Source organism: Lissotriton vulgaris, chromosome 11 (genome assembly GCF_964263255.1).
Source record: "Lissotriton vulgaris chromosome 11, aLisVul1.2, whole genome shotgun sequence".
Classification (NCBI taxonomy): Eukaryota; Metazoa; Chordata; class Amphibia; order Caudata; family Salamandridae; genus Lissotriton; species Lissotriton vulgaris.
In genome coordinates, this window is record NC_141699.1 from 944821012 (window position 1) to 944845379 (window position 24368).

The 24368-nt window shown below is 46.2% G+C and overlaps 1 protein-coding gene across 1 annotated transcript in view; it reads left to right on the forward strand.

The window, feature by feature from the left end:
• LOC147683725 (von Willebrand factor A domain-containing protein 5A-like) overlaps nt 1–24368 on the forward strand; it is a 752535-nt gene that overhangs the window by 252801 nt on the left and 475366 nt on the right. The window contains exon 16 of the mRNA XM_086944099.1: nt 21107–21148. Within this exon, the coding sequence (XP_086800225.1) occupies nt 21107–21148 (42 nt within the window). The remainder of the gene's footprint in view (nt 1–21106; nt 21149–24368) is intronic.

Consider the following 24368-nt stretch of genomic DNA (forward strand, 5'->3'; position numbering starts at 1 on the left):
GCAGTGCGAAAAGGACTCTACAACAAAGCCATGGAACTTGTGCCTCTTGAGACCCAAAAAACAGTTCATCAAGAAACTCCTGTCTACAATGATAGAGCCTCTGACTATACCAACATGACCAGGGATCAAGCCGCTCCAGCGATTTCCAGTAAACCTGATGCAATACCAACAATTGACAGAACTGCCTCTGGTTATTTCATCAACTTTGATACGTTTTCTGAGGATCCCAGTGAGCCCGAAACAACGCCAGTAAATACAACTTTTAAACAACCAATAACAGAACTGTTCCATCTACTAGAAAAGACTTATCTGGTTTCACCATGGGTTGAACTTTGGATTGGGCTAGGTGTGTTTTTTTTCTCCTGCTTTGCTAATCTTTGTATTAAGTTTGGGAATGCTAATAAATGGAAAATATAGTAAAATGGACACAGCAAGTAAGAACATCAACTTACTCCTCAAGACACACATCATCTAATCGTGAACGAAGAGACTTAACATCAGTGAACATCACAGCTGTTCCTATACCTGGTGGTATAGCATGGGACAGAACTGATTACGACAATTTTGGCGCTGCAGAGCTGTTGAAGATTCCACATCAATTCAAGGTTTCCTTGAGTGATTTTGTTTCACCCAGCACATTTTCTGATGATTGGGACTTTGAGACTATTAATATGTCAGACTTGGAAATGTCTGGAAAATTTAAAAAAACATGAGTACTTAGAAGGTTCTTCAGATTATGAACAAATGTACTGTTATAATGATTATGGTCATCAATATTTGCACAAATCTGCAAATCCTAGAAATGTTTATACTTATAAACGATGGGAACATTGTCCAACGCCACCAAAGGGTAGCTCAAAAAATGTTTTTGAAAAATGTCCGTACTTCTCAGGTTTCAATGTCACAAATCCGAAATGTTTTACTTTAAAAATGTTAATAAGACCGGAATGAAAAGTATGTTGACTAATGCTAAGCAAATTTATTTTGCGGCCTTTTATGCTCAGCTGTCCACATTAGGTTTCAACTTTGGGAGAGACAACATTGAGACAAAAACGGTCTGGGGCACAAAAGACTGGCAGGTGCAGGGAATAGAAGCCTTATTTAGAACCTGCATGATCCCTGAACAAATGTTTTTGTATGACACTGTTCAACAGACATCCTGTCTTGGCCTAGCCAAGATAAAAGATTTGAACAAACCGTCCATACCTACACCTACACCTGATAGTAAAAACACTTCAGAGGGAGGGGTCGACATAAAACCACTTTTACTTAAAAACTGAACTAATCCTGATGGGAAAAAATGGTTATTCTCGCCCACAGACACAAACAACTGTCAAGATAGATTCCTGAATAAGACACAAGGTTTTACAGTAACTAGGCCAGATCCAAGATATGTCTAGAGACCCCATCCAGGGATAGTAGCAACATACAATGTAGGTAAACTGTGCCTTGAGTGGCTACAAAAGTCCACACTTCTAGAAGTGAAGCAACACTTATCTTAACTTAAAGATGGTGTTGAGGAGCTACGTCAGCAAACAAGATGGCTGCTTAGGCTCCTGGCCTAGTCGACCTCCGTAACCCACCACGATATCCTGTACATTATCCTGACTTTACGCCTAGTCTCTGTGTGCATGAACTGTTCCGCACTCCGATGTTGAAATCCGGAAACTTTTATCGGCTTGTTTGACAGAGTTCCACTGAGTTGAAGTTTGCGGCCTACTCCAGCGGTGAAGCCGGGGCCTGGAGTACTTTCTCAGCCGGGCTGCGGTGCAACATCGGCCAAGAGAACCAGGCTGGGTCCGGTCAACCGGAGTGGAGGCTTTGTTTAAGCCCGAATTTGGCGGCGATAGTTTCTATTGCTCAGCATCGACGGAGGAGTGATTCTGCTTGCTGCTTGCTGCTGGCTGTGGGTGGGGGTCCCCGTCCCGCGGACCCGGTATTGGGCCCGCCGGGGTTCGGGGTCTCTGGCCTGCAGCCTTAACCGGGTAGACCGTGGCTGCGAATAAAGACCGGTCACCCTCCGCATCTGCACGTTCGTAATCTCGTTTGTCCCTCCCCGAGGATGCCAGATTCACCCGGGAGGTGATTGATGTCTGGCATGAGGCTATGGATCAAACGGTGCATGAGCCATCGCTGAGGTAAATACTGGCAGAAATTTGGGCGTTTCGCTCACATGTGGATATCTTGTTGAGCAAATTGGACACGCGCCTATCTGAGATGCTCCTGGTGGAACCGGACCCAGCCTTAATGTTGGAACGGGAATCTGCAGCCATTCAAACCGCGGCCATTTTGACTCCGTGCGAGATCCCCGTGAGGAAACAAGTATTGGAACCATCGGACAGTGCCCTGGGAGACGTTGTCCCCGAGGATGTCATGGTAGTGCTGAACCTTCCACCACTATCGGCTTTGGAGATATCAAAACGCGTTGCCCTCCCGGAGACTTTTGTTTGTGACTTTCCATTCCTTTTGTGGTCATCTTCTCCTTTCTTGGTGACTCTACAACTCCTGTGCAGGATACATTGGGACTGTTCATTTAGGAGGGAGAGTTCTTCTGCGTCTAAAGTTCCTGTGGACTCAATGCCTATAGCCATGGACTGCTTTTTGATGACTCTTCTCCTTTATTACGTCTTTGTGTGCCTTTGGGTCTCGCTGGGGGCGGGGGGGGGTCATGTTCTTATTCGGAAGGGCCAAGGTTAAGATCGACTAGGTCGGGAAGGGTTGGAGTGGCTTTCACAAGTGTTTGACCTGCAACTGTTTGCTCCAAGAGGCTGGGCGGTGTCTCACGGTACCCTCTAATTTCTTCTATAGTGTCATAAGTTTGACTTTTAGTGATAAGGGGTGGCTGTTTCAGGCGGGGGGTCTAAAGGGGCTGGGAGTCCAAATGGATATGCCCTCCTCCATTCTTTTTCCTACCTTTGGGGTTTTAGTTATTAGGGGCGACAGGCACGCTGCTAGTGGAGTCAGGCTGTAGCCATTTGCAGGGGTTCAGGGTGGGGGGCTGGACAGGGGTTTTTTATTTTACCTTTTTTATTTTCTATGGCCTTTCTTTTCCTTCTCTCTTTCCTTACAGGATCAGTATAGCTACGAATGCTATTGTGTGCTTGTATTTAGTGCTTATGCTTTTGATATCCTGATTTCTGGGTGGGCAGGCCCTGAGAAGTGGTGCAACATGGAATGTATATTGTGTGTTCTTTTGTACCGATCTATATGCTTTGGCGCCAATGCTCCATTATAGTGGTTATTACATGCATATCCTGTCTCTTACCCTGTCCCCTGCATTCTTCTGTTTGATGTGTTCATTGGGGATGCGCCTGGAAGCCTTACTTGACGCTGGTGTACTTGGTGACGGCCTTGGTGCCCTCCGACACGGCGTGCTTGGCCAGCTCTCCGGGCAGCAGAAGGCGCACTGCGGTCTGGATCTCCCGGGAGGTGATGGTGCGCCGCGGGTTGTAGTGGGCCAGTTTGGAAGCCTTTGCAGTGATGCGCTCGAAGATGTCGTTCACGAAGGAGTTCATGATGCCCATGGCCTTGGAGGAGATGCCGGTGTCCGGGTGCACCTGCTTCATCACTTTGTAAATGTAGATGGCATAGCTTTCCTTCCTGCTCCTCTTGCGCTTCTTCCCGTCCTTCTTGGGCGGCTTGGAAAGCTCTTTCTTGGAGCCCTTCTTGGGAGCCGGCGCGACTAGCCTGACCTAGTCAATGCCGGTCGCTCAACCCGCTGCGTGGCTCCTCCCGAGGTCACCCGGTCCCCCTGCTGCCACCGCCTGCTCGTTGCCCTTGAGCGTTCGTATCTCTGCCTCGTAATTTGTATTCTGTTTTTTTCTGCCGTTTTCGCCTCTGTTATTGTGCTGTGCCCCTGATTTTGTATTACTGTATTTCCTGCAGTTTTTGCCCTGTTATTGTGCTGTGCCCCCTGATTGTCCGCTGCCATCCCCCTGCCTTTGTTTGTTTAGCTCCTAGACCCAATAGCGCTTCAGCCGCCGTTCCCCGCTCCCTGCCGCTGCTCCCCCGCAGCCCCGCCCCCTCTCCTCCTGGTCCCGCCCCCATTCGCCACCCCGCTCCCACCTCCCAGCTGCTCCTCCCTCGCTCCGCCCCCCCGACTCGCCATTTATGGCAGAGTCCGCACGTACGCGCAGCTTTCACGCGCTGCGGGTGCGCAGATTGTGCGCCAAAGGCGTGCCAAAGGCAAGCATGTCTGCGCCAGTCCGCACCCAGCGCCAGGACCCCTGGCCCCAACCGATGCAAGACTATCCGTCAGACCTACGACTCCGCTGCCCTCAACGCACTCAATGCCGGCCGGAACCCCACCTTCTGCCAGGCTGCCCCGAAAGGCATACACGGACAAATCACCTGTAGAATCTGCAAGTTCACCTGCCTCTGAACCTGCACCGCGCCCGCCAAGCCAAACACCAGCAACAACCTCAAGTGCATCCTGCTCAACACCCGCTCCGTCCACAGACACGCCGTGGAACTCTGGAACCTCCTCGACACAACATCACCAGACATCGCCTTCCTCACGGAAACCTGGATGAATGCCTCCTCAGCCCCCGACATCGCCATCGCCATCCCGGACGGGTACAAGATCATCAGGAGGGACCGCGTCAACCAGACCGGAGGAGGCATCACCATCGTCCACAAGAACACCATCCACATCACGACCGACTCCAATGACACATTAAACGCCGCCGAGCACCTCCACTTCCAGATACACACCGACCCCAAGACCACCCTCAAAGGCACCCTCATCTACAGACCCCCGGGACCACGCACACAATTCAGCGAAGACATCACGGACTTAATCAGCCCACACGCCCTCCCCTCCACCGACTACATCCTCCTTGGGGACCTCAACTTCCACCTGGAGAACAACAAGGACCGCAACACCACCGCCCTGCTGGACTACCTCGCCAACCTGGGACTCAAGCAACTGGTCAACACCCCCATCCACTACGCCGGCCACACGCTTGATCCCGTCTTCTGTTCCAGCAAGCACATCACCTTCAGCCACTCCACCGGACTCCACTGGACCGACCACAGCTGCATCCACTTCACCTTCAGAAAAAACACAACCCACCACCACCCGCGAGCGACAGGTTCCTCACAGAAGCTGGAGCAAGATCACCGCCGACCAGCTCACCACTTCCCTCAGCCAGAACCCACCTGCCAGCACAACGGACCCCAACGAAGCAGCCCGCAACTTCACGCAGTTGCAACCGCCTGCGCCGACTACCTCTCACCTCTCAAGAACCCTCCTAACAGACCCAGAAGCAAGAAGGCCCCCTGGTTCACCGACTAACTAAAGGACTCTAAGAAGACCTGCCGCACCCTTGAGAAAGCCTGGCTCCTCGACCAGACCACTAACAACATGACCCCCCTCAAACACGCCACCCGACAGCACCACCAGCTCATCCGCACCACCAAGAAGAAATCACTGAAGGAACGACTGACCAACAACGCCCACGACAGCAAGGAACTCTTCAACATCGTCAAGGAGTTCTCCAACCCCAGCACCGGCAACGACGACATCACTCCTTCACAGGATCTCTGCGACTCTCTCGCCTCGTACTTCCACCGCGAGATTGCCGACATCCACAACAGCTTCGGCGCACCATCCACGCACCCAACCGTCGAACCAACGCACCCCACCGCCACCCTCCGCACCTGGACCACGGTGACCACCGAAGACACAGCCCGCACGATGAACACCATCCACTCCGGATCTCCAACCGACCCATGCCCCCACCACGTCTTCAACAAGGCCGACTCCACCATCGCACCCCAACTCCGAGACGTCATCAACACCTCCTTCAACACCGCCACCTTCCCCGAGAGCTGGAAGCATGCCGAGCTCAGCGCACTACTGAAGAAACCTACTGCGGACCCCACCGACCTCAAACTTCCGCCCCATCTCGCTCCTTCCTTTTCCTGCCAAAGTCATCGAGGATCGTCAACAGACAGCTTGCCGCCTTCCTCGAGACGAACGGCTCCCTCGACCCCTCGCAGTCCGGTTTCAGAGCCAACCACAGCACCGAGACCGCCCTCATCGCAGCCACCGACGACATCCGAGCCCTGCTCGACAACGGAGAAACAGCGGCACTCATCCTCCTGGACCTCTCTGCAGCATTCGACACTGTCTGCCACCACACCCTAGTCCAACGCCTCAGCAACACCGGCATCCAAGAGAAGGCACTGGAGTGGATCATCTCGTTCCTTGCCGGAAGAACACCAAGTCCGCCTCTCCCCGTTTCGTTCCGAGGATGCCGAAGTCATCTGCGGCGTCCCGCAAGGATAGTCACTCAGCCCCACCCTTTTAAACGTCATCATGAGACCCCTTGCTGCCATCGCACGCCAACACAACCTCAACATCATCTCCTACGCCGACGACACCCAGCTGATCCTCTCCCTCACCAGAGACCCCGACACCGCCAGAACCAGCCTACACGAAGGGATGAAAGACGTCGCCGAATGAATGAAGAACAGCCGCCTGAAACTGAACTCAGACAAGACGGAAGTCCTCATCCTGGGACCATCGCCCTCCGCATGGGATGAATCCTGGTGGCCCCCAGCCCTGGGCACCGCTCCCAAGCCAACAGACCACGCACGCAACCTGGGCTTCATCCTGGACTCCTCCCTCTCGATGACCAGACAAGTCAACGCCGTCTCCTCATCATGCTTTCACACCCTTCGCATGCTTTGCAAGATCTTCCGATGGATCCCGACCGAAACCAGGAAGACTGTCACCCGGGCCTCGTCACCAGCCGTCTGGACTACGGAAACACCCTCTACGCCGGGACCACAGCCAAGCTACAGAAAAGACTCCAACGAATCCAGAACGCCTCCGCCCGACTCATCCTGGACATCCCCCGACGCAGCCACATCTCCAGCCACCTGAGGGACCTGCACTGGCTCCCCGTCAACAAGAGGATCACGTTCAGGCTCCTCACCCACGCACACAAGTCTCTCCACGACCTGGGCCCCAAGTACCTCAACGACCGCCTGACCTTCTACACGCCCACCCGCCAGCTACAATCTACTGCCCTCGCCGCCGTACCACGCATCCGAAGAGCCACCGCCGGAGGCTGGTCCTTCTCCTACCTGGCGGCCAAGACCTGGAACTCCCTGCCCATCCACCTTCGGCTGATCCAGGACCACCTCGCCTTCAGGAGACAACTCAAGACCTGGCTGTTCGAGCAGTAGCGGACACCCTCCCCCAAAGCGCCTTGAGACCCTTCCGGGTGAGTAGTGCGCTATACAAGTAAGTATTGATTGATTGTATTGCACCTGATCCTCTCATATATAAAATGAAACCTCTGACTCATCCTGGAACCCAGTTGCGCATTCTAATACAAGTTTTATACTGAATCGCTGGCGAACCTCTGGGTTGTCGGCTGATGAGCTGTCGTACTGTGATATCGGCGGTCTTAATTTGTCTAGCGGCCGGCCCCCGCGGTTGTAGGCCCATGCTTGTACTTTTATTGAATGCTAAAATAAAGGTTTAAAAAAAAAAAAAAAAAGATGGCGTTGATTTAAGGGACTTCATACAAGGTCCTGCAAAACCGCGTCATAAACATTTCATATATGCAGGTATATATGCTATTTATATTGAAGCTTGGAAAGCAACACAAGCAGAGCCTGCAGAAAGAATATGAGAAATTGATCGTATTAATTTAGAGAAAGCTCTCTCTGTAGTTGACAATGGGTTAACGACTGTCATCCAGAATTTATTCTTTGAACAGCATAGTATCCTCTGCCATAGATATATTGGAACAGGACTTGCTCATGCTACAGCATGGACAGTCACAATTATGTTCTATAATGCTTTTAGGCTGAACGTTGCAAAAGCTTCATTCTGGATATGTGCCATGGCGTTTAATCAACACCACATCATTGTTTTCTGTATTTAACCTTACAGATAAACAAATCACTGTCACAAAGAGGAGCAGACTATACGGTGCTGAGCATTGACAAACTGGAAAGATTACCATTAACTTTTCTGAGAAGCCAGCAACAGAATGGATAATACATGGGACAATCACTCTGCCTGTCACGATTTTCCACTTTCAATATTGTTTGAAACGTATACCAGCGGGCGTGTATGAAAGGTTGGGTAAGGAATACATAACGTCAACCTGGGAATTACCATATGCACACAGATGTTGGAGTGGGGGAAAAGAGGTATTTCTTAGTGGTACAAACTGTAAAAACGCACTAAGCGGTACACTTCTATGTCAGGGTATTAATTTACATGGAGCCTGCGACGGTTCTTGGTCCAACTTATCTTGCCACCTGCAAGGTTCTCCGGCAGCAGGGATAGTGTCATGCCCCGACATCCCTCCGACACTGTAGCTTTAAATGTCATTCACTATTTAAGATGCGCAGAACAGAACGCCGCTTTACGTTCTTGCGTCTAGCTCCTTCCGTTTTGGGTTCCGTCCCGACTTGTCTTGCCTGACTTCCGGTTGGCGTTTGGTCTGTTTCACTTCTTGTTGGTTTCCTGCCTTCTCTGTGAAGGTGTTTGCGTGCGGCTTATCCTCCGTGCCGTACCGACTGAATAGCTGTTTTATAGGACGCATTTCCATCCTGACGTCCTCAATTGGCGGTTGTTGCCGTATTTGTTTTATTTTTCGAATATCCCCCTTTTCTTGTACCTCGCCCGGCGGCCGGGACGTTCCCCGCCATCCGGCTGGGTACAGCCTCCTATCTCCGTCTCATTCCTCATGTGCTCGGCCCGGCGGCCGGGTTTAATCTCGACTACTTTGTATGAAGACCTGAATGTATTTGTCTGACAGATATTGATGCAAGGTACATGGTAGTGGCTCTCAAACTCTTATCCATAATTACAGAAGAATTGGAGGTTCTCCCAATGTACTCCCAGGACATACAGAGTGAGAATTACGCTTTAAATACTGTCACTCACCAGCATAGAGTGGGAAAGAGTTATTTATTGTCTTTTGTCTTCTTTGCAATAGAATCACGAACACCTTATTCTACTCTTCCTATATGTTCTACAGTCCAGACAATCAATTGTGGTATGTAGTGGTCTTATATGTATTATAGACATGGTGTACATTAGCGTTGTGGTTAGCAAAGATAGACAATAATACATTTTCTTCCTTTTCAGCCTACCTGTTATCAAGCATCCATTCTGAAGTTCACGGCCTAGCTCTATTGTCTTCCCCAACCTTTCCTTGTTTTGTTTCCTGTTTTCCCCTGGCGAGCCATTCGATACTCTAGTGTTTGATAGTCGGAAGGCCGTAGGGGAAGGCTGAGGATTACTCTCCGGATTCCTGATGTTCCTGCGGAACCTGCTTGGAAATCATTACAGATAGATCCAATTTTTAGGCAACTTTCCAATGGGAGCTACATAATGTTGAATGCTCACAGCTGTTTTGGAATGATGCCAGGTATAGCCTGTCTCGTAACTCGGTCAGCCAGGGTCACTTGTTGTATGCAAGTATTGTTTCCAAAAGCTAAGACAGACGGGGAGTCTCCTTTATGGCCTTCACTGAATATCTCTTCTATTCGAATTGATACTTTAAGCAGAATGAAAGCCATTGTTTTACAAAAAACTGTGCCAGTCAACTCATCCAAAGAGACGTATGATCTGCAAGCTGCAAGGTCCTCTGCAGAGACACATGCCCTTTATCCACAAACTGTCCAATACATTTCGCAGAAATGTTAGGTCGTATCTTAAACATGTCTGATACAGTGGTATTGTACATGTATTTAAGATGATTTTTTTGGGACTGTTGGCACCTTTTTTGAAGAAGTCCTAGGCATTTTTCAAAACTTTGTGCATTCTGTGTTTGGCGGCCTGCCTCTCATTTTGGGCCCCGTAGCAGGAATACTATTCTTGTTTCTCCGGCTCCGATATGGCAAGTTCGGTCAACAGCATCGACGCCCAGATTACCATAGAGAACACTCTCCTGGCGATGAAGTGTTGTGAGCGCATGATACAGATCTTGGGCTTGGCTCCTTTTAGAGATCTGAATACCACGTGGTTTCCGTCATTCAGACCAATCTGGCAAGATTGCATCTTACCTGTTCTATGATGCCTGCTATGTGGAGAAGAATGTGTGCTAGACATCTGTCCAACACTTCCATCAGCACTGCCAACGGATGTTGATACTTTGCTTGGTTCGGTAACGGCTCATGCATTGTGTTGTCCCCAGCGGCTACCAATCCTGATGACTGCATTCATTGAGGTCTCACAGACGCAATCTGCTGATGGTGAGATATGTGGAACAGGCACACAGGTATCATCTCCATCTCCTTTGAACATTGCTAACGCCGCTGACGTTGATGCTTCACATTTTTGTGCAATCGATTTACTTAATGAAGAAGTCCAACTTTCACCCACTGATTTTTTTTTTGCCCGCTTAGAAGATTTGATGTTTTCTCCTAACAACGAGAATGACTTTTGAAGTAAGCACACAGCGTTCTACGGGACTCTGTATTCGACATTCATTTTTTCAAAACAAAACTTCTAACTTCAGAACTCTATTTTTCCACGATTAGACTTTTTCCAAAACTAAACTTTTGTTGACACAAAGTAATCTGCTTAAAGTAGAACTATTCTCAGAGAACAAGAATTCTTTGACACACTTCCAAATGACAATATTTGATCTTGTCCACAACCTAAACAGTTTATATATTCTGTCATGGAATGGTCTTGACTTCTTCTTCTGTATTCAAAAGCCATTTCATAAATGTTATTTCATGACTCATTCTGATAGCATTTCCAATGTCATACTATATGCTTTGAATGAAAAGTTGCTTTTAAAATGCGTACAGCACTAATGCTAATTTTCGTTTACAACCATTTCGCATGCATTTTATGTATTTTGGGAGGGATTTTTTACACATGCTTTAGATATGTTCACAAATGCTTAGAGTTTAGTAATGTCGAACATATTTAAAGTGGAGTGGGTGCTGTGTAGCATTTTAGAATACGAACAAAAATACTGATTCATGCCCTTATATAGGTACAATTCACATTGCCCTTATATAGGCATAGAAATCATGCCCGTGTTTAGACATAATCCATCCAGTCCAAATACAGGCATGGCTACTTCCACTAATTCCAAAAAGCCACAATGATTTCTTGGAAAACTTGGCTTCAGCAGTTGGGGACTTCCCCTTGCTTGAATATTTATTTGTCCTAGAAATCATGGATTTTTCAAAGACCGACCATACCCTTGGGGTTCTTTGGTGACATTATTATGTCCAACTTTACGTCAAACCAGGCACCTTCAAGGTATAAATATGCCTACACTTGCCCTAGCAAACACACAGTGGTTCAGGAGCAGCTCGACTATCTACTTGCCCGACGCGGCTCGCTACACCAAGTGCTGAAGGTAGCTGACCCTCCAGCTGACGCACTGACAGAGAGACTGCCTTTCTCTTGCTGAGAATCCAGCTCCAGTGTTTCCAAGCTCCCCTTGTGGGGTGTTGGGAAATCGAGTCCGAGACAAAGATACCAGACCTTCTTCATTCTAAAACCAAGGTACGGAGTTGATTAGACCCGTAAGAGAAATCTTCGTTAGATTCTTGGCAAAGAAACAAACTAAACCTATGCTACACCATACTTATTTCTTTCCTCGTACTAGATTTAGATTGGGTACATTGGGGTAGGCATATTTTAGAAGCACCAGTTGATTACTTTTAGTCTGTTATTTATGTATGTATTTTCTCTATGGATTAGAAACCATACAATGCTTTTACAGTATTATTCTATAATACTCTTCTTGTTGTACGCATTCTACTTTGCAACCTGCATTACGATTGTAGCAGTTCACTTTACTTGCATGAAAAAGAGGCTGTTCAATAAATGCTTTTATTGAAAACGCCCGTCTCTCTATTTCTCAGCAACTATGTTGAAACGAAGCATGCATGATTGACTCAGTGAAATATCTATCTATTGTTTCCGCGACTCCAGAGATACTACTTATTCTTGGGAAACAAAGTTGCCATGTTTATGCGGTTGTCAGAAACTAATCCCTTCTTGTGTATTTGAGAAAGTTTCTAGTGACTTCTGAGCTAGCTGGCACTCACAATTATGTATGATATATTCGATAGAGACCTAGTCGACCTAAGTCCTACATCAAATCTATAGGATATTTTATTCCAATGCGCAGAGCCTATTGGGAATATAGGAACTACACTACAGTGTTGCTTTTGTTCTGGCAATTTCCATGGCTGCTGGTATTCTGAGGATGGGTGAACCTGTCACTCCATTTCTTACAGACAACCTCTTGGAGATTCTCCACCAGGGTTTTGGTGGACGGGAGTTGTACCTTCCCTTTGAAGCGTCACTCCATAATTCTCTTATGGGGACTTGGGGGTGCCCTGCCACAGGCGATCCGGTCCCTCAGGCGCTACTGCACCGTCATCGCCCTGCTCCGCATGACCCGGTCTGGCTCTTTCCACCCTACTCCTCAAGGCACTCTACTGCGCAATGCCTTTCCGTGTTTGCCTGTGGTGTTGTTCCCTCCGACTCGGGAGGCCCGGTGGTTAGACTCATGGGGACGTAATGTCTTCGCTTCCTCCAGTGCTGCCTTGAGGACACTTAACACTTTGTGTGTCCTGTGGGATTTTGTGGAGTCCCTTCTTTCTCATGTCTCATGAGGGGGCCCGTGCTGATCTGCGGGGCCATGTGTTGGATGGTAGAGAGTTGGCCGCATTTATTCTTTGAGCGACTTTGGATGTTGCTGATGCTATTGTCCGTGCTATGGCCACTTCTGTGGTTCTCCGTCGCCATGCTTGGCTTCACGATGCTGTTTTCCCTGAAAATATTAGGGAGCGTCTGGTGGACCTCCCTTTTGACAGGGTCCTGTTTAATACTCATGCAGACTCCGCTATTCAGCGTCTTCTTGCGGGGCTCCGTCCTCCTCCTCCTCCGTAGGTTGGTTTGCTGATCCTCCGGGGCTTGGTGGGAGACATTATCCCACTTGCTCCTGTTATTTGGTTGTTGGAGGCTGTTACAATTTCTGTGAGTGATACTGTGCCCTCTGAGTCCTTGGTTCGCCCTGCTCTTCAGTTGGCTGCTGGTTCAGCCCCCTTTTCTGGTACGAATGTGTTTTTCTGGCTGACAACTAAGCCTTCTGTGGTTTCTGCCGCAGGTCTATGATTTTGTACTCTGATGCGGGATTGTTTTTCCCTAAGAGTGGTTCCCATGCTTTCTTGGGACATGTCCTACCCTATGTGGGGTATATGTAGCTATCGTATAGCTCTGTCTTTTGTGGGGAGGGTGTGGACTCCCCCTGGCGGGTTCCTCGTCCTTCCTGGTGTTGCTTTATGATGATGCAGTCTTTGGTCCTTACTGTGGCGTGGGCTGGTCATCTACGGAGTTGTGCCGCAGTGTTTTGCCCTAACCTGTCGTTTGGTCTGGGCCTCTGTCTGGTGTTTGTGAGGGCATTGTTTCCTGTGTTGACGGCCTGGTCCGTCCTACTTGTTACTCCTTATCTTCTAGCTGCTCTCACTGCTTAGTGGGTCTGTTCTGTTCAGGGCGGCCCCCTTTAGGGGTTGTTCGGGACGGTTTACTAGCCTTGCCCTTGTTCTGAGCCAGAGTTGGTCCGGGCGTTTAGTTTTGTGGCGTGTCAGCTGCTGGCTGCCCCCGCCTGCTCTTCTGTGGCCGGCGACCTTGGCGTGGGTCCTGGAGCTCCTGCTCTTTGTCCTGTGGGGCCATTGTGAGCTTCCATTCTTATTCTTCTGACTGCTTATTGCTGAGATGCCGTTCAGTCTTGTCTTCTGGCTTCGAGCTGTGATGGGCTGGACGGCCCTCCTCACTGAGTCTGTAGGTGGCTTTTCTTCCTCTGCGCTGCCTGTACCTTGAGGATTCTGGTGGAGGTCTCTGGTAGGTTGTCTGGGCTGGTTTTTTTTGGGCTTCCTTCGTTTGCCCTGGTTTTCTCTTGGTTAGAAGGCTGGGTTGCCTCTTTGTCATTCTAACACGTCCCCTGTGGGGCAGGTGTTACTCCACAATGTTGAGGTTCTGTGGGGCAGGTGTTCTCTCAAGATCATGAGGTTCTCTTCAGCTTCGGGCCTGTGACTCATTCCATGTCATGGGGACGGGACTATTTTTTCCTGCCCCTGCGGCTGGTCCCCTGTGGGGGTCTTGGGCACGTCTGAGCTGGAGGGGTCTTCTCACAGACCCTCCTCCCCTTTGGGTATGGCTAGGGTATCTATTCTAGGTTAAGGAATCTATGGCTAGTAGTCTATCAGATGTACGAGTTGCTTACCTTCGGTAACAATATATCTGGTAGAGACAATGCTAGCTGCAGATTCCTTCACGACCCATCCTGCCTTCCCATTCTGCGAGGACCCTTCTCGGTCTTGTGCACTCGCCTGCTTAAGGGCATTGGTTCTCTGCGAGTGCCTTTTCCTTACTCCCTCCCTAGAGAGCTGCTCGCCTTGTTGTTCTGGCTCCATTCCTTCCTTTCTGGTGATTGGTGGGTGAATGCTTGGGTACTTCTGCGCCATGCATTTGGTCACCAATGTAGGGTTTGTTGTGTCATGCTTCCTTATGTTGCTTGCACCCTCTGACTTCCACAGTCCTAAGGGTGGAGGTCCCCTGGCAGGGCCTCAACCCTCAGTTCCTTTGGGAGATCCCCCCCCCCTTCCTTTTTTGCTGGGGTTGTTGAGGGGTGACTTGTCATTGATCTTCCATTATGGCCTGGAACCCCTCTGGCTCTGGGCAGTGGTTGCAGCCTTCTTCGTCTGCTGTGCCCTTTCTTTTTCACATGCTGTCTAACTCCAGGGAGGCTGTTAATGTTGGTTACAAGCTTGCTTGCAGTAGCTGCATTCTATTCTTTCATTTCATGACTTAGTGCCTAGGTAACTGGCACGATTCTGGATGGTGCTGTTCTTCACCATTTGTTTGTCCCTTTTGTATAGCTGTGTTTTCGCATACTGTTTCAGTATTCTCAGTTTTTGTTTGTGATGGCTCCGTGTTGTGGCGCGGAAAAATTCTCCTTAGGAAACTGCCGTAGGCGCGCCCGCGTGGGACTTATGTAGCCTCACTAACGTCATGGACGTGGACCACGTCCGGGCGGAGTCACGTGGTGCCGTCCCCCCAGCGCGCAGGGATGCTGTAGCAAAAGTTTTCCGGATCCAGTCTCACGCCTGGGGATAATTCTTTGTTAAGGAATCTGCGTCTCTACCAAATACATACTTACCGAAGGTAAGTAACTCTTACTTTATCTCCCCAGTAAGCTGGAGCACATCGCGGTGAGCAAGCAAGCCCAAATGACCTAAGGAGGGTTTGGGGGGGGGGGGGGGTTTGGGGGTTTCTCCCCCAGAAAAAAATTAAAGATGAGTGGGCAAAACATGCATTTTCAAGCTAATTTGAGAACACATGCACTTTACTCTTCACAGTCAAAAACGAGGTGAGGGTTGGCCTAAACTAATGAATGATTCATCTAGACCAACTCTCCCCTCCTTTTTGACTGTGAATAGTAAAGTGAATGTGGTTGTTAGCGAGGCTGAGGGACCCTTCTTCCTAAAGGGGCGTGCGCTTCAACGACAGGGTCTAACTATCCTGTACATTTGGCACAGCACTGAATCAGTTAATTACCTATGAACAAGACAATACTTCCAGCCGTCCTCTTTGGAACTCTAGTGTGGACTGCAAAGAAGGATAGAGGGGAGCACTTGAAACATAAAACTACAATGTGTATCCTCTGGTGTATGGAGATGCATATACAGACACATTCCACTGAGAATGCTATATTTACTCTTTTCAATACTAGCAACCCCAAACTACGCTTAGTGTTGGGTTGGGGAGTGGGGTGGAAGTCTGGTAGTGGAGGGAGAATGCAGGGTCTAAAGATTCGTTCATGAAGGCCAAGCAGAGCCAAGTATACCTCCTTGAGCAGCTGTGCGCTTGTGATGCCAATCTCCTTATCTGTCTCCGCATGGAAGAAAAGGGATGCTGTTTGCTAGGATACTAATTACTGAAACAAAATCGGAAGGAGTGCAGTGGCATTGATTGGGCCATTTTGTGTTTTTCGCTCTAGCCTGCTCTCCGTCAGTGACATGTCGTAATTGTGGGCCCAGGATTCTGGAATGTGATACAAGAAAATTGAACCATTTCAGGGCGATGAGACAGCTGAGTTGTTTACAGAAACCTCATCCAGCATGAGCTTTCATTTAACACGGAGGCACCCAAATATAGAAATGTATCTAAATCCGAAAACATTCCAAATTTCCGGAGCCCTCAACACATGCACATCAACCTTCCACAGCTCTCAGTTTCCAAATTCCAAACACTAATTTAGAACCACAGCTTGGCTACGGAGGTGCACGCCATCTTGGCCTGTATCGAGTGGATGATGGTGAGTATGACAAAGGCTGGAGCAGTTGCGTCATAGTGTAGCTGTATGTGTGGCTGAGTGCCAAGCTCTAGGGCAGTATCACAGGAGCACCTGTATCCATTGCCAACAAGTTTCCTAGAGTTAACTTCACAGCTGCATCTACACGCCAGACCTGTCAAACCGCAAATGTTTCATATGGCCTGGTACTCCCCCCAAGTCCCCCTTTTTACCTTTGTTACCTACGGCCAGCCCTTGCCCGGATGGGGTCTCCCTCCCTCCTTTAAGGCAAGTATTGAGACCACACCAATTTTGGGATTTGTTTGATTAGGGGGAGTAACCCCCCGGCCGTATTTATTACAAAATTAAACATTATTTATTAACATTATTTACAATTATGCAGAAAGGCCAGATACATTGTTAGGCTGATTATGTCACATGGCTAACATTAACTCTAATACATATGACACGCCTACTGTAAATCTAACAATGCATATATACACTTTCTGCGTGTCCCCACTAGAGCCTACGGCAAGGTCAATGACTGGCAGCCTCTTGATCCCAGCAAACTACGAGAAATTACTCCGCCGGAGTCTCCTTGCGCAGGGGGTACAGCTTATCGGACAGATACTTTCCACCCGGCCCCTCCTACGCCCGGTTCCTTAAACTCCATAACGCGGGCTGCAGAAACTCTGCATACTTTAGCCCTGATGCGAATGCACGTGCGGGGGTGGCCATAGGCCCACTGGGAAGATTGCCTCCCCCGGCCCCCGCATTCCGACAGCCTACCTACCGGCTGTCACTGCCCCTGGAGTTACATGTTTGACCACTAAGGACCGAAGACTATGCTTACCAATCATGACATTACCGCCTGACCAGAGACACACAACTAAATACGACATTATTACCTGATATCAAATAACAGGTTTTGACATTTATTCAACATTACACACTTCCATTAGATAACTCTGTACTAACCAATCCTGTTCTTGACAAGCTTACACATATTGACACTTTTATTATAAATTCACCAAAACATCGCATTTACAGAGACTATCTCCTGAGATACCTGTAATAAAGTAAAAGAACAAAGCAAACATATCAAATTTACATCACTTCTATCTCCTGAGGTACCTGCAATAAAATGTAAAGGACCATAGCAAATACATTACTGACGGACATCATTAACAGGTACCTATTCATCAAGCTTACATTAATACTATCACCCGAGATACCTGTAATGAAAACTTTTTCGAGAAACATCAAAATACATTCCTGACAAACGCATTTAAATTACCTGCCTTAGGGGATGGTGGGTGGGGAAAAATTACGGGCCGCTGGTGGCCCAGGTGCTGTGCCTGTGGGGAGCGTAAGAACTAGAGAATGTTCTGCTCCCCACACCGCCTTTTAACAGGGGGGGCACTGGCCAGTCTACACTGGTCTGGCTCCGTTGTTATGTGTCCGTGTGAACCGGAAGCACGTAAGTGCTTCTGGTTCACGCCCCACCGTACCCGGCCTGCTGGATGAGAATGGGGGAGGTGGGGGTGCTCCCACCTCCTCCTTTCCCCCGGGGACAGGCTCGACCGCCATAACGGCAGCCCGCACTATTTTAGCGCTGGGCCGGTTTCATTCCTTTCTGATCCCTCGATAAGGTTTGACCAATGGCCTCCTAAATGGGAGAAAGGCATTTTGTGTGTGTAGGTGAACATGATTGGGTATGTGTGCATGTGCAGGTGTGTGTGTGCATGTGTGCCAAATGTTAAGCTCAATGGAGTTCAGTTTAGAGATAGTCTTTGAAGATTGTTACTTTTTTTGGGCTGTACATCTTTCACAGATTTTCAACTTGGGTTGTATGATGGGTCTGTATTTCATTCACAAGATATCAACCGCAAATCAGGTTCTTTCACGAAATCTCAAAATCATTACTACGATTATAGCACGTTGATAATGCTTTTAAGATTACATCTCCTTAAATTTGAAATTCCTTCCATTAAGATCATGCTACCAAAAAAAGTGGCATAAATCTTTTTCTGGTAATTTTCCAGCACCAGCTCACATATCCCAGGTAACGGAAATATCCTAGAACCACAAGTCAGTGGAACCGAACATGCATACAAGTACAAATATCTTAGTTCTAGGCTTACACACACACACACAAAAGTCGTGGCTTGCAATACTCGCGGGGGTGGGGGCCGGCGAAGTTTAAAATTAAAAAATAATAAAAGAAAACCTACCGGTCCGCGCCGCCTGTGCTCGACTGCTCCTGGGCTGGGGTCCCGCGCTCTTCAACAGGAACAGCCGCGACGTCACTGCCAACCCCTCTACTGACGCTGCTCCAGCAATGCCAGGATTGGCTTAAGGGCAGGGATACTCCCTGCCCATGAGGAGACATGGGGCTGCAGCATGAAGCAACCCTCCATCTCTTAAGGAGAAGGCTAGTGCAAATGTTCAGACTGATCTTAAAAATGACCAGCCCAAAAACGAACATGCGCACTATTGCTCTGACTGTCTAGTGCGATGCTGTCACTCAACTCCCTGAGTGCTGCTGCAGCCCGCCCCACCCCGTCCACCCCCATCAGCGTCCCTCGTTTTACTTCTCCAACTTTAATTCCAATCAGGAGTCCTGATTGGAGTTGGCGTCGGAGAAGTAGAACAAAGAATTTGAATGGGGCCGTAGCATTAGTGGGGCAACGCCCCAGTGGACGCACCGCCACTGAGCTGGAGATAGAAATTTATTGTGATGATAACAATAGCACCTTCTTAATGTTTTCCAGTTGTACGTACCAAAGATTAAATAGCGATAACTCCAAGCATGCTGACTTTATTGAACCCAATAATTTCTGAGTGTGGTAAACTCTGCACCCTTTGTAATTTGACTTTCCTGTGCAGTCACATGTTTGCGTAAGGATTCCAAAATATTGAGGCGCATGGAGTCGATGTCTAAGATTAAATTTGACTATTTGCTAGTTTGGTGGAGATAATATAACACAAGGGGCTGTTTTAGTGTAAAACAGAGCAGACTATATGTAGTGTGGGCCCTGCTATATAATTAGCTTTCTAAAGTTTACTGCAGTAAATTAGCGCAGATATAAAGTTGGTAGCATGAGTACAATATTTTGCGAACTACCTTCACATTCATAGTACTTGTTGCCTTTCCCTGTGCCCTCTCACTTGAATTGCCAATAAACGTATAATTGGAAGTAGAGGAGCTGAATCCAGTGTATTCACTGCTCTGCTTTGTCTTGGCCAGAGCAGAGATTCATTTTTCTACCTACCCTGGTGAAATCTAATTTCAGCTTATCCTTTCATTTTGTGGAGCCTTTTTTGGGAATATCACATTTGCAGATTGCTAGCCACAAAGTATGAACTCCCCCCTGTTTTAGGACCGGTATAACCTCTCTACAATTACTAGTTCTAGACCCAGAGAGTTATTTAGGCACTAGTCTAAGTTGCATCTCAACAAATGGGCCTTGAACAGACCTTAAAGGTGAACAAATTAGCAGATGCCCACATGTAGATATGAAGATTGTTGGACCTTTGCAAAGATATGGAGGGTGTCTAGGGAATAATGTAAGATGTTAGGTAATCAGTTGCTAAGTCTTAAGGGCTCTAAAAGTAAGACAGTCAGCCTTACAGATAATCTGAACAGTGACACATATTCAGTGCAAACATTTTCTTGCTTCTGATATTTGTTTTCCTGCAAAGACCATTAATCAATCTAAGGGCATTGTTTGTTTTAAGTCCTGCGTACCAGATTGTTGCTAAATATCTTCAGAAGAACTGCTACCTTTGCCTGTTTAATGTTTTCTGCAGTTTGCTGAAAACCAACCGCGTTCATGGAGTCCCAAAACTCAAAGCACTACTGACCACAATACAATAGCATATGGAAGCTTTGAGGCATGGCACTACACGAAAAAACACGGTAGTACATTTGCAGGAACCTCAATGTGCGAACCAATATATCAACAAGTAAGTACGGCGACTACCCGAAGTTGTCTTTAATAAGAACATGTCCCCAAACATGGCAAATCCTTTAAGATCAGCAAGAGTTCTGCAAAGCCTCCATGACGAGGCAAGGTTGTTCCTTGCCATCTGTATCTACTGCTCAGTGGGGAACATGTTGGCAAACTTAAAGCAAATAAGACGAGAATATGAAGGCATTATAAGAACCAGATGTGCATTTATGTCAACATTCCACCGCCAGTAAACGGGTCACAAAGGCAGTTGTCATGACTGGAGATTTTTTGATAAGGGAAATGGCGTATTTCACATAATTTAAGCATTCATGCCAAGCAGGTACTTTGGAACCAAATTAGTACAAAAATGTTGGTGCGGCCAAAGCTTTTTGTGCAGAAATTATTTTGCCGCAATGGGGCTCAGATTGTTACGGGTTACTCTGCATAGTTTCTCTGTTCACTTAATTTTGACGCTGTGCACATCTGTTCAAACATTTACTGGTAACTACAACATATGTGTATATGTATATTCTTTATGAAGCCAATACCTATATTTTCACAGGTGCACATTTTGTTTAACTCACAAGTAGGAGATAGTGGATTTTTCATATCTTCCACGGGTCAGACTTTTAATTGAAAACTCTGCTGATGAACACAGTAAATATGTAGAGGTAGGAAAACTCGATTAATTCAACAGGTGCCTTGAATGCATCCTCAAAAAAAGAGATGGCTATCCAGAAGGAACACCTTTAACCTTCCACTCACTCCTCAAATATAGGAATTTCTGTTGGTAATTGAAAGCTGCAGAAACCTTAAGACTCTTTTCTTTGTCTTCTGTTTTAGCTATTCGTTGCATGCCTCGTCCCTGCCCACCACCTATGCCAGGTAATCTTGCCAAAATTGATGCCCATCTGGGAACCTATTCTTTTTTTTATTTGTTGATTACTGAATGTCGCCTTTTAGAGACTAGGTCCCAAACTTTCTAAAAGCATGATGGGTTGTCTTGATGAAACACAGTTTCTAATAACATTATAAAAAATCTACTGTTTGACTCACGTTGCAATAGGGGCAATGGAATCTCTTTCGATATCCAGTATTCAGTGTTTTACTTTTGCAATCAAAATGTTTGTAGCCTAACCCTGTCCGTGGCTACTTGAAATGTTACCAGACAGGTGTTTGAATCCCTGAGATTCACTGCTTAGTCAAAACATATTTGGAGTAGAGAGTCTTAACTCCTATATTTATGGACAACATTTATTTTACCTGATATAAAGAAACTATCCAGGTGCATTTTGGTCTTTGTAGTTTCCACAGCATCACTTGATTACTGCTTGTGACCAAGGGCCTGATATAGATCTTGGCGGAAGGGGTACTCCGTCACAATAGTGACTGATATCCTGTCCGCCAAAATATAATTCCCATTATAGCCTAAGGGATTTATATTTTGGCAGACAGGATATCCATCACCGTTGTGACAGAGTAACCCGTCCGCCAAGCTCTAAACCAGGCCCTAAGTAAGGTCTCAAATAAAAATTGTTTCATTACTGGTCATCCCCAGTTAATTTTCATATTATGACAATTGCAGTGTAAATTTAACACCTATCATGTACTTTACTCCCATTAAGTCTGATATGAGAAGCCTAGCAATTGGTAAATACTTATTTGTACATAGTTCAGAATAAATATTTCAAATTGGGATTGCTAAACTCTGCTACAATACTTTTAGCTTGTCCTTCTGTTCCTCCTCGTCCGATGTGGGCAATTGAGAGAATTGGATGTTTGGACTGCCTGCTTTGCTCCATGCTACTGAAACGCAACTGTGATTACTGCACTCAAAATTATAAAAGCAAAAACAAAAAATTCTTAGAAATAGCAATGTCCAGATGAACTAAGCTTCCTACTCATTACAGATAAAGCAGTTCACCAGAAGGAGTTCATCACTTTGCTTTAGATTTGGAGATTCAATTCAGTACTGACATAAACTACATCTTTTGTGAAAATGGAGATACAGGTTCTAAGTCTTATAAAGGGAAGTAATTGTATACTTGGAATGACTAATAAACAGGGCCGAGGCTTGCTGCAAGTTCTTTTAACCCCTATTTCATGGAGTGAAACTTGGAATTATCCCACATTTCAACTGCATTGCCTGCATGTACTCTCCAACTGTACAATCTAAACTGCTGGTATTTGTTTTAAGGTAACTTAGTTTCTTTCAGTTTTCACAAATATTTTAGTCATCTTCTCAACTTGTATCAACTGTACAATGGGGACATTTTTTGATTAAATATCTTTTTACTAATATTTTCTTTTAGACTATGCATATACAATTTGGCTTTTTGGTATAAAGACGCAATGTCATTAGGCATGCAGTGCTGAAGGAGTTACACATTCTCATTCTAAAGACCTATCATGTTACATTGTGTTTGTTAGCAGAATCAATACAGGAATAACCTCAGTGTCCAATTTTCGCCATATGTCGTAAGGGAGTCTTATGCATTATCATCCGATAGATATCTCAGTGCATTATGATAGAATGTATTAAAACAAAATTACCTTTTACTTTAGAACAACGAAAGCACTCGGAGGTTTATTAGCTAGTTCATTGTATAATTTCCCTCTCTGTAATGGGTTACTCCTTTTGTTTTTTTTTTCTTTTATTTATTTTTATTAATTTCATGTCAGCAGATAGTTATGTAGACAATACATATTTACAAGAAACAGAAGAAACCAGGTGGACAGTAGTTATATACATAAAGCAAGATAAAATAAACATAGAATACATTTATTGCAGGCATATAAGAGAATCGATCAGTAACTTGCAAAAACCATAGCAAAGAGAAAAACTAAAAAAAAAAAGAAATCAAATCCAGTTTGAGACAGGAGCCCAGATATTTCGCCCAAATGTTTTTTTTCAAACCCTTTAGTTTATAAACCGCAATCTCCAATTGATATGTAGATAATAATCTCGATTGCCAATTATAAAAAGCCGGTGAATCAGAGTCCAGCCATTGAGAAGTGATGCAAGATCGGTATAAAGACATACAAATAAATAAAAAACCTTCTTCCGCCAATGACCTAAATCCAGTTTGATCTGACTGAAATCCAAAGATTACTAACTCTGCAGACATTTCTACATGTACCCCCAAGCTATTTAAGAAAAATTGAACATCCATGATAAATTGAGATAGTTTGGGGCAAGTAAAGAACATATGGATAGTCTGCAGCAATATAGCCACATCGATTACACCTATCACCACTTTTAGATTTCCATTTTCCTAGTTTGGCAGGGGTATAATATAAATCAAAAATAGACATAACATTTTGGATTTTAAATGAACCATTAAACAGGGTATTGATTGATAATTGAATTGCTCTGGAGATATCTATTTTTTCCTTTTCTAATTTACTTTGCCATTTATTTTCAAATACACATAAATCATCTTGAAGCCTATTTACCATCGCCTGATATATTAAGCCAATTCTGCTTGACCTTCTACTAAGTTCGAGTATATCAATTTTATTAATCACAGGCTGATCTAAGAGGCCTTTAGAATCCAAAAAGCTTTGTATTTGAAGATATTTAAAAAAATCTGTTCTAGAGAAATTATATTTTTGCTGCAGATAGGAATAAGAAACGATCTGGTCCCCCTGATATAGATCTCCAAATATGCATACTCCGGCAGAATGGCATGTTAACATCACTTGGTCTCGAAACATCCCAGGTAAGATCCGGCAATTCAAAAAAGGTGTATAATAATTCAAATCATGACAAAAACTAAACCTTTTTTTAAGTTGTTTCCAAATTTGAAAGGCGGTGATTATAATTTTAAATTGTATTTTTTTGTAATAGCTGGGCTCGATTATTCTCACAAGACATTGTCTGGCTTCCTTCCCTAAAACCATTTCATAAATTGAGGGGCTGATCGATTCTCCCAAGGTAGCATCTTGAAAAATTAGATTACCCATGTATTTTAATAACACCGCCCAATAGTACAACCGGAAATTCGGTATCCCCTAACCTCCTCTGGCTCTTGGAAGAGTACACCATTTCAGAGCTCTTCTCGATCTTTGATAGCCCCAGAGGAACCTGGAAGACATTCTATCC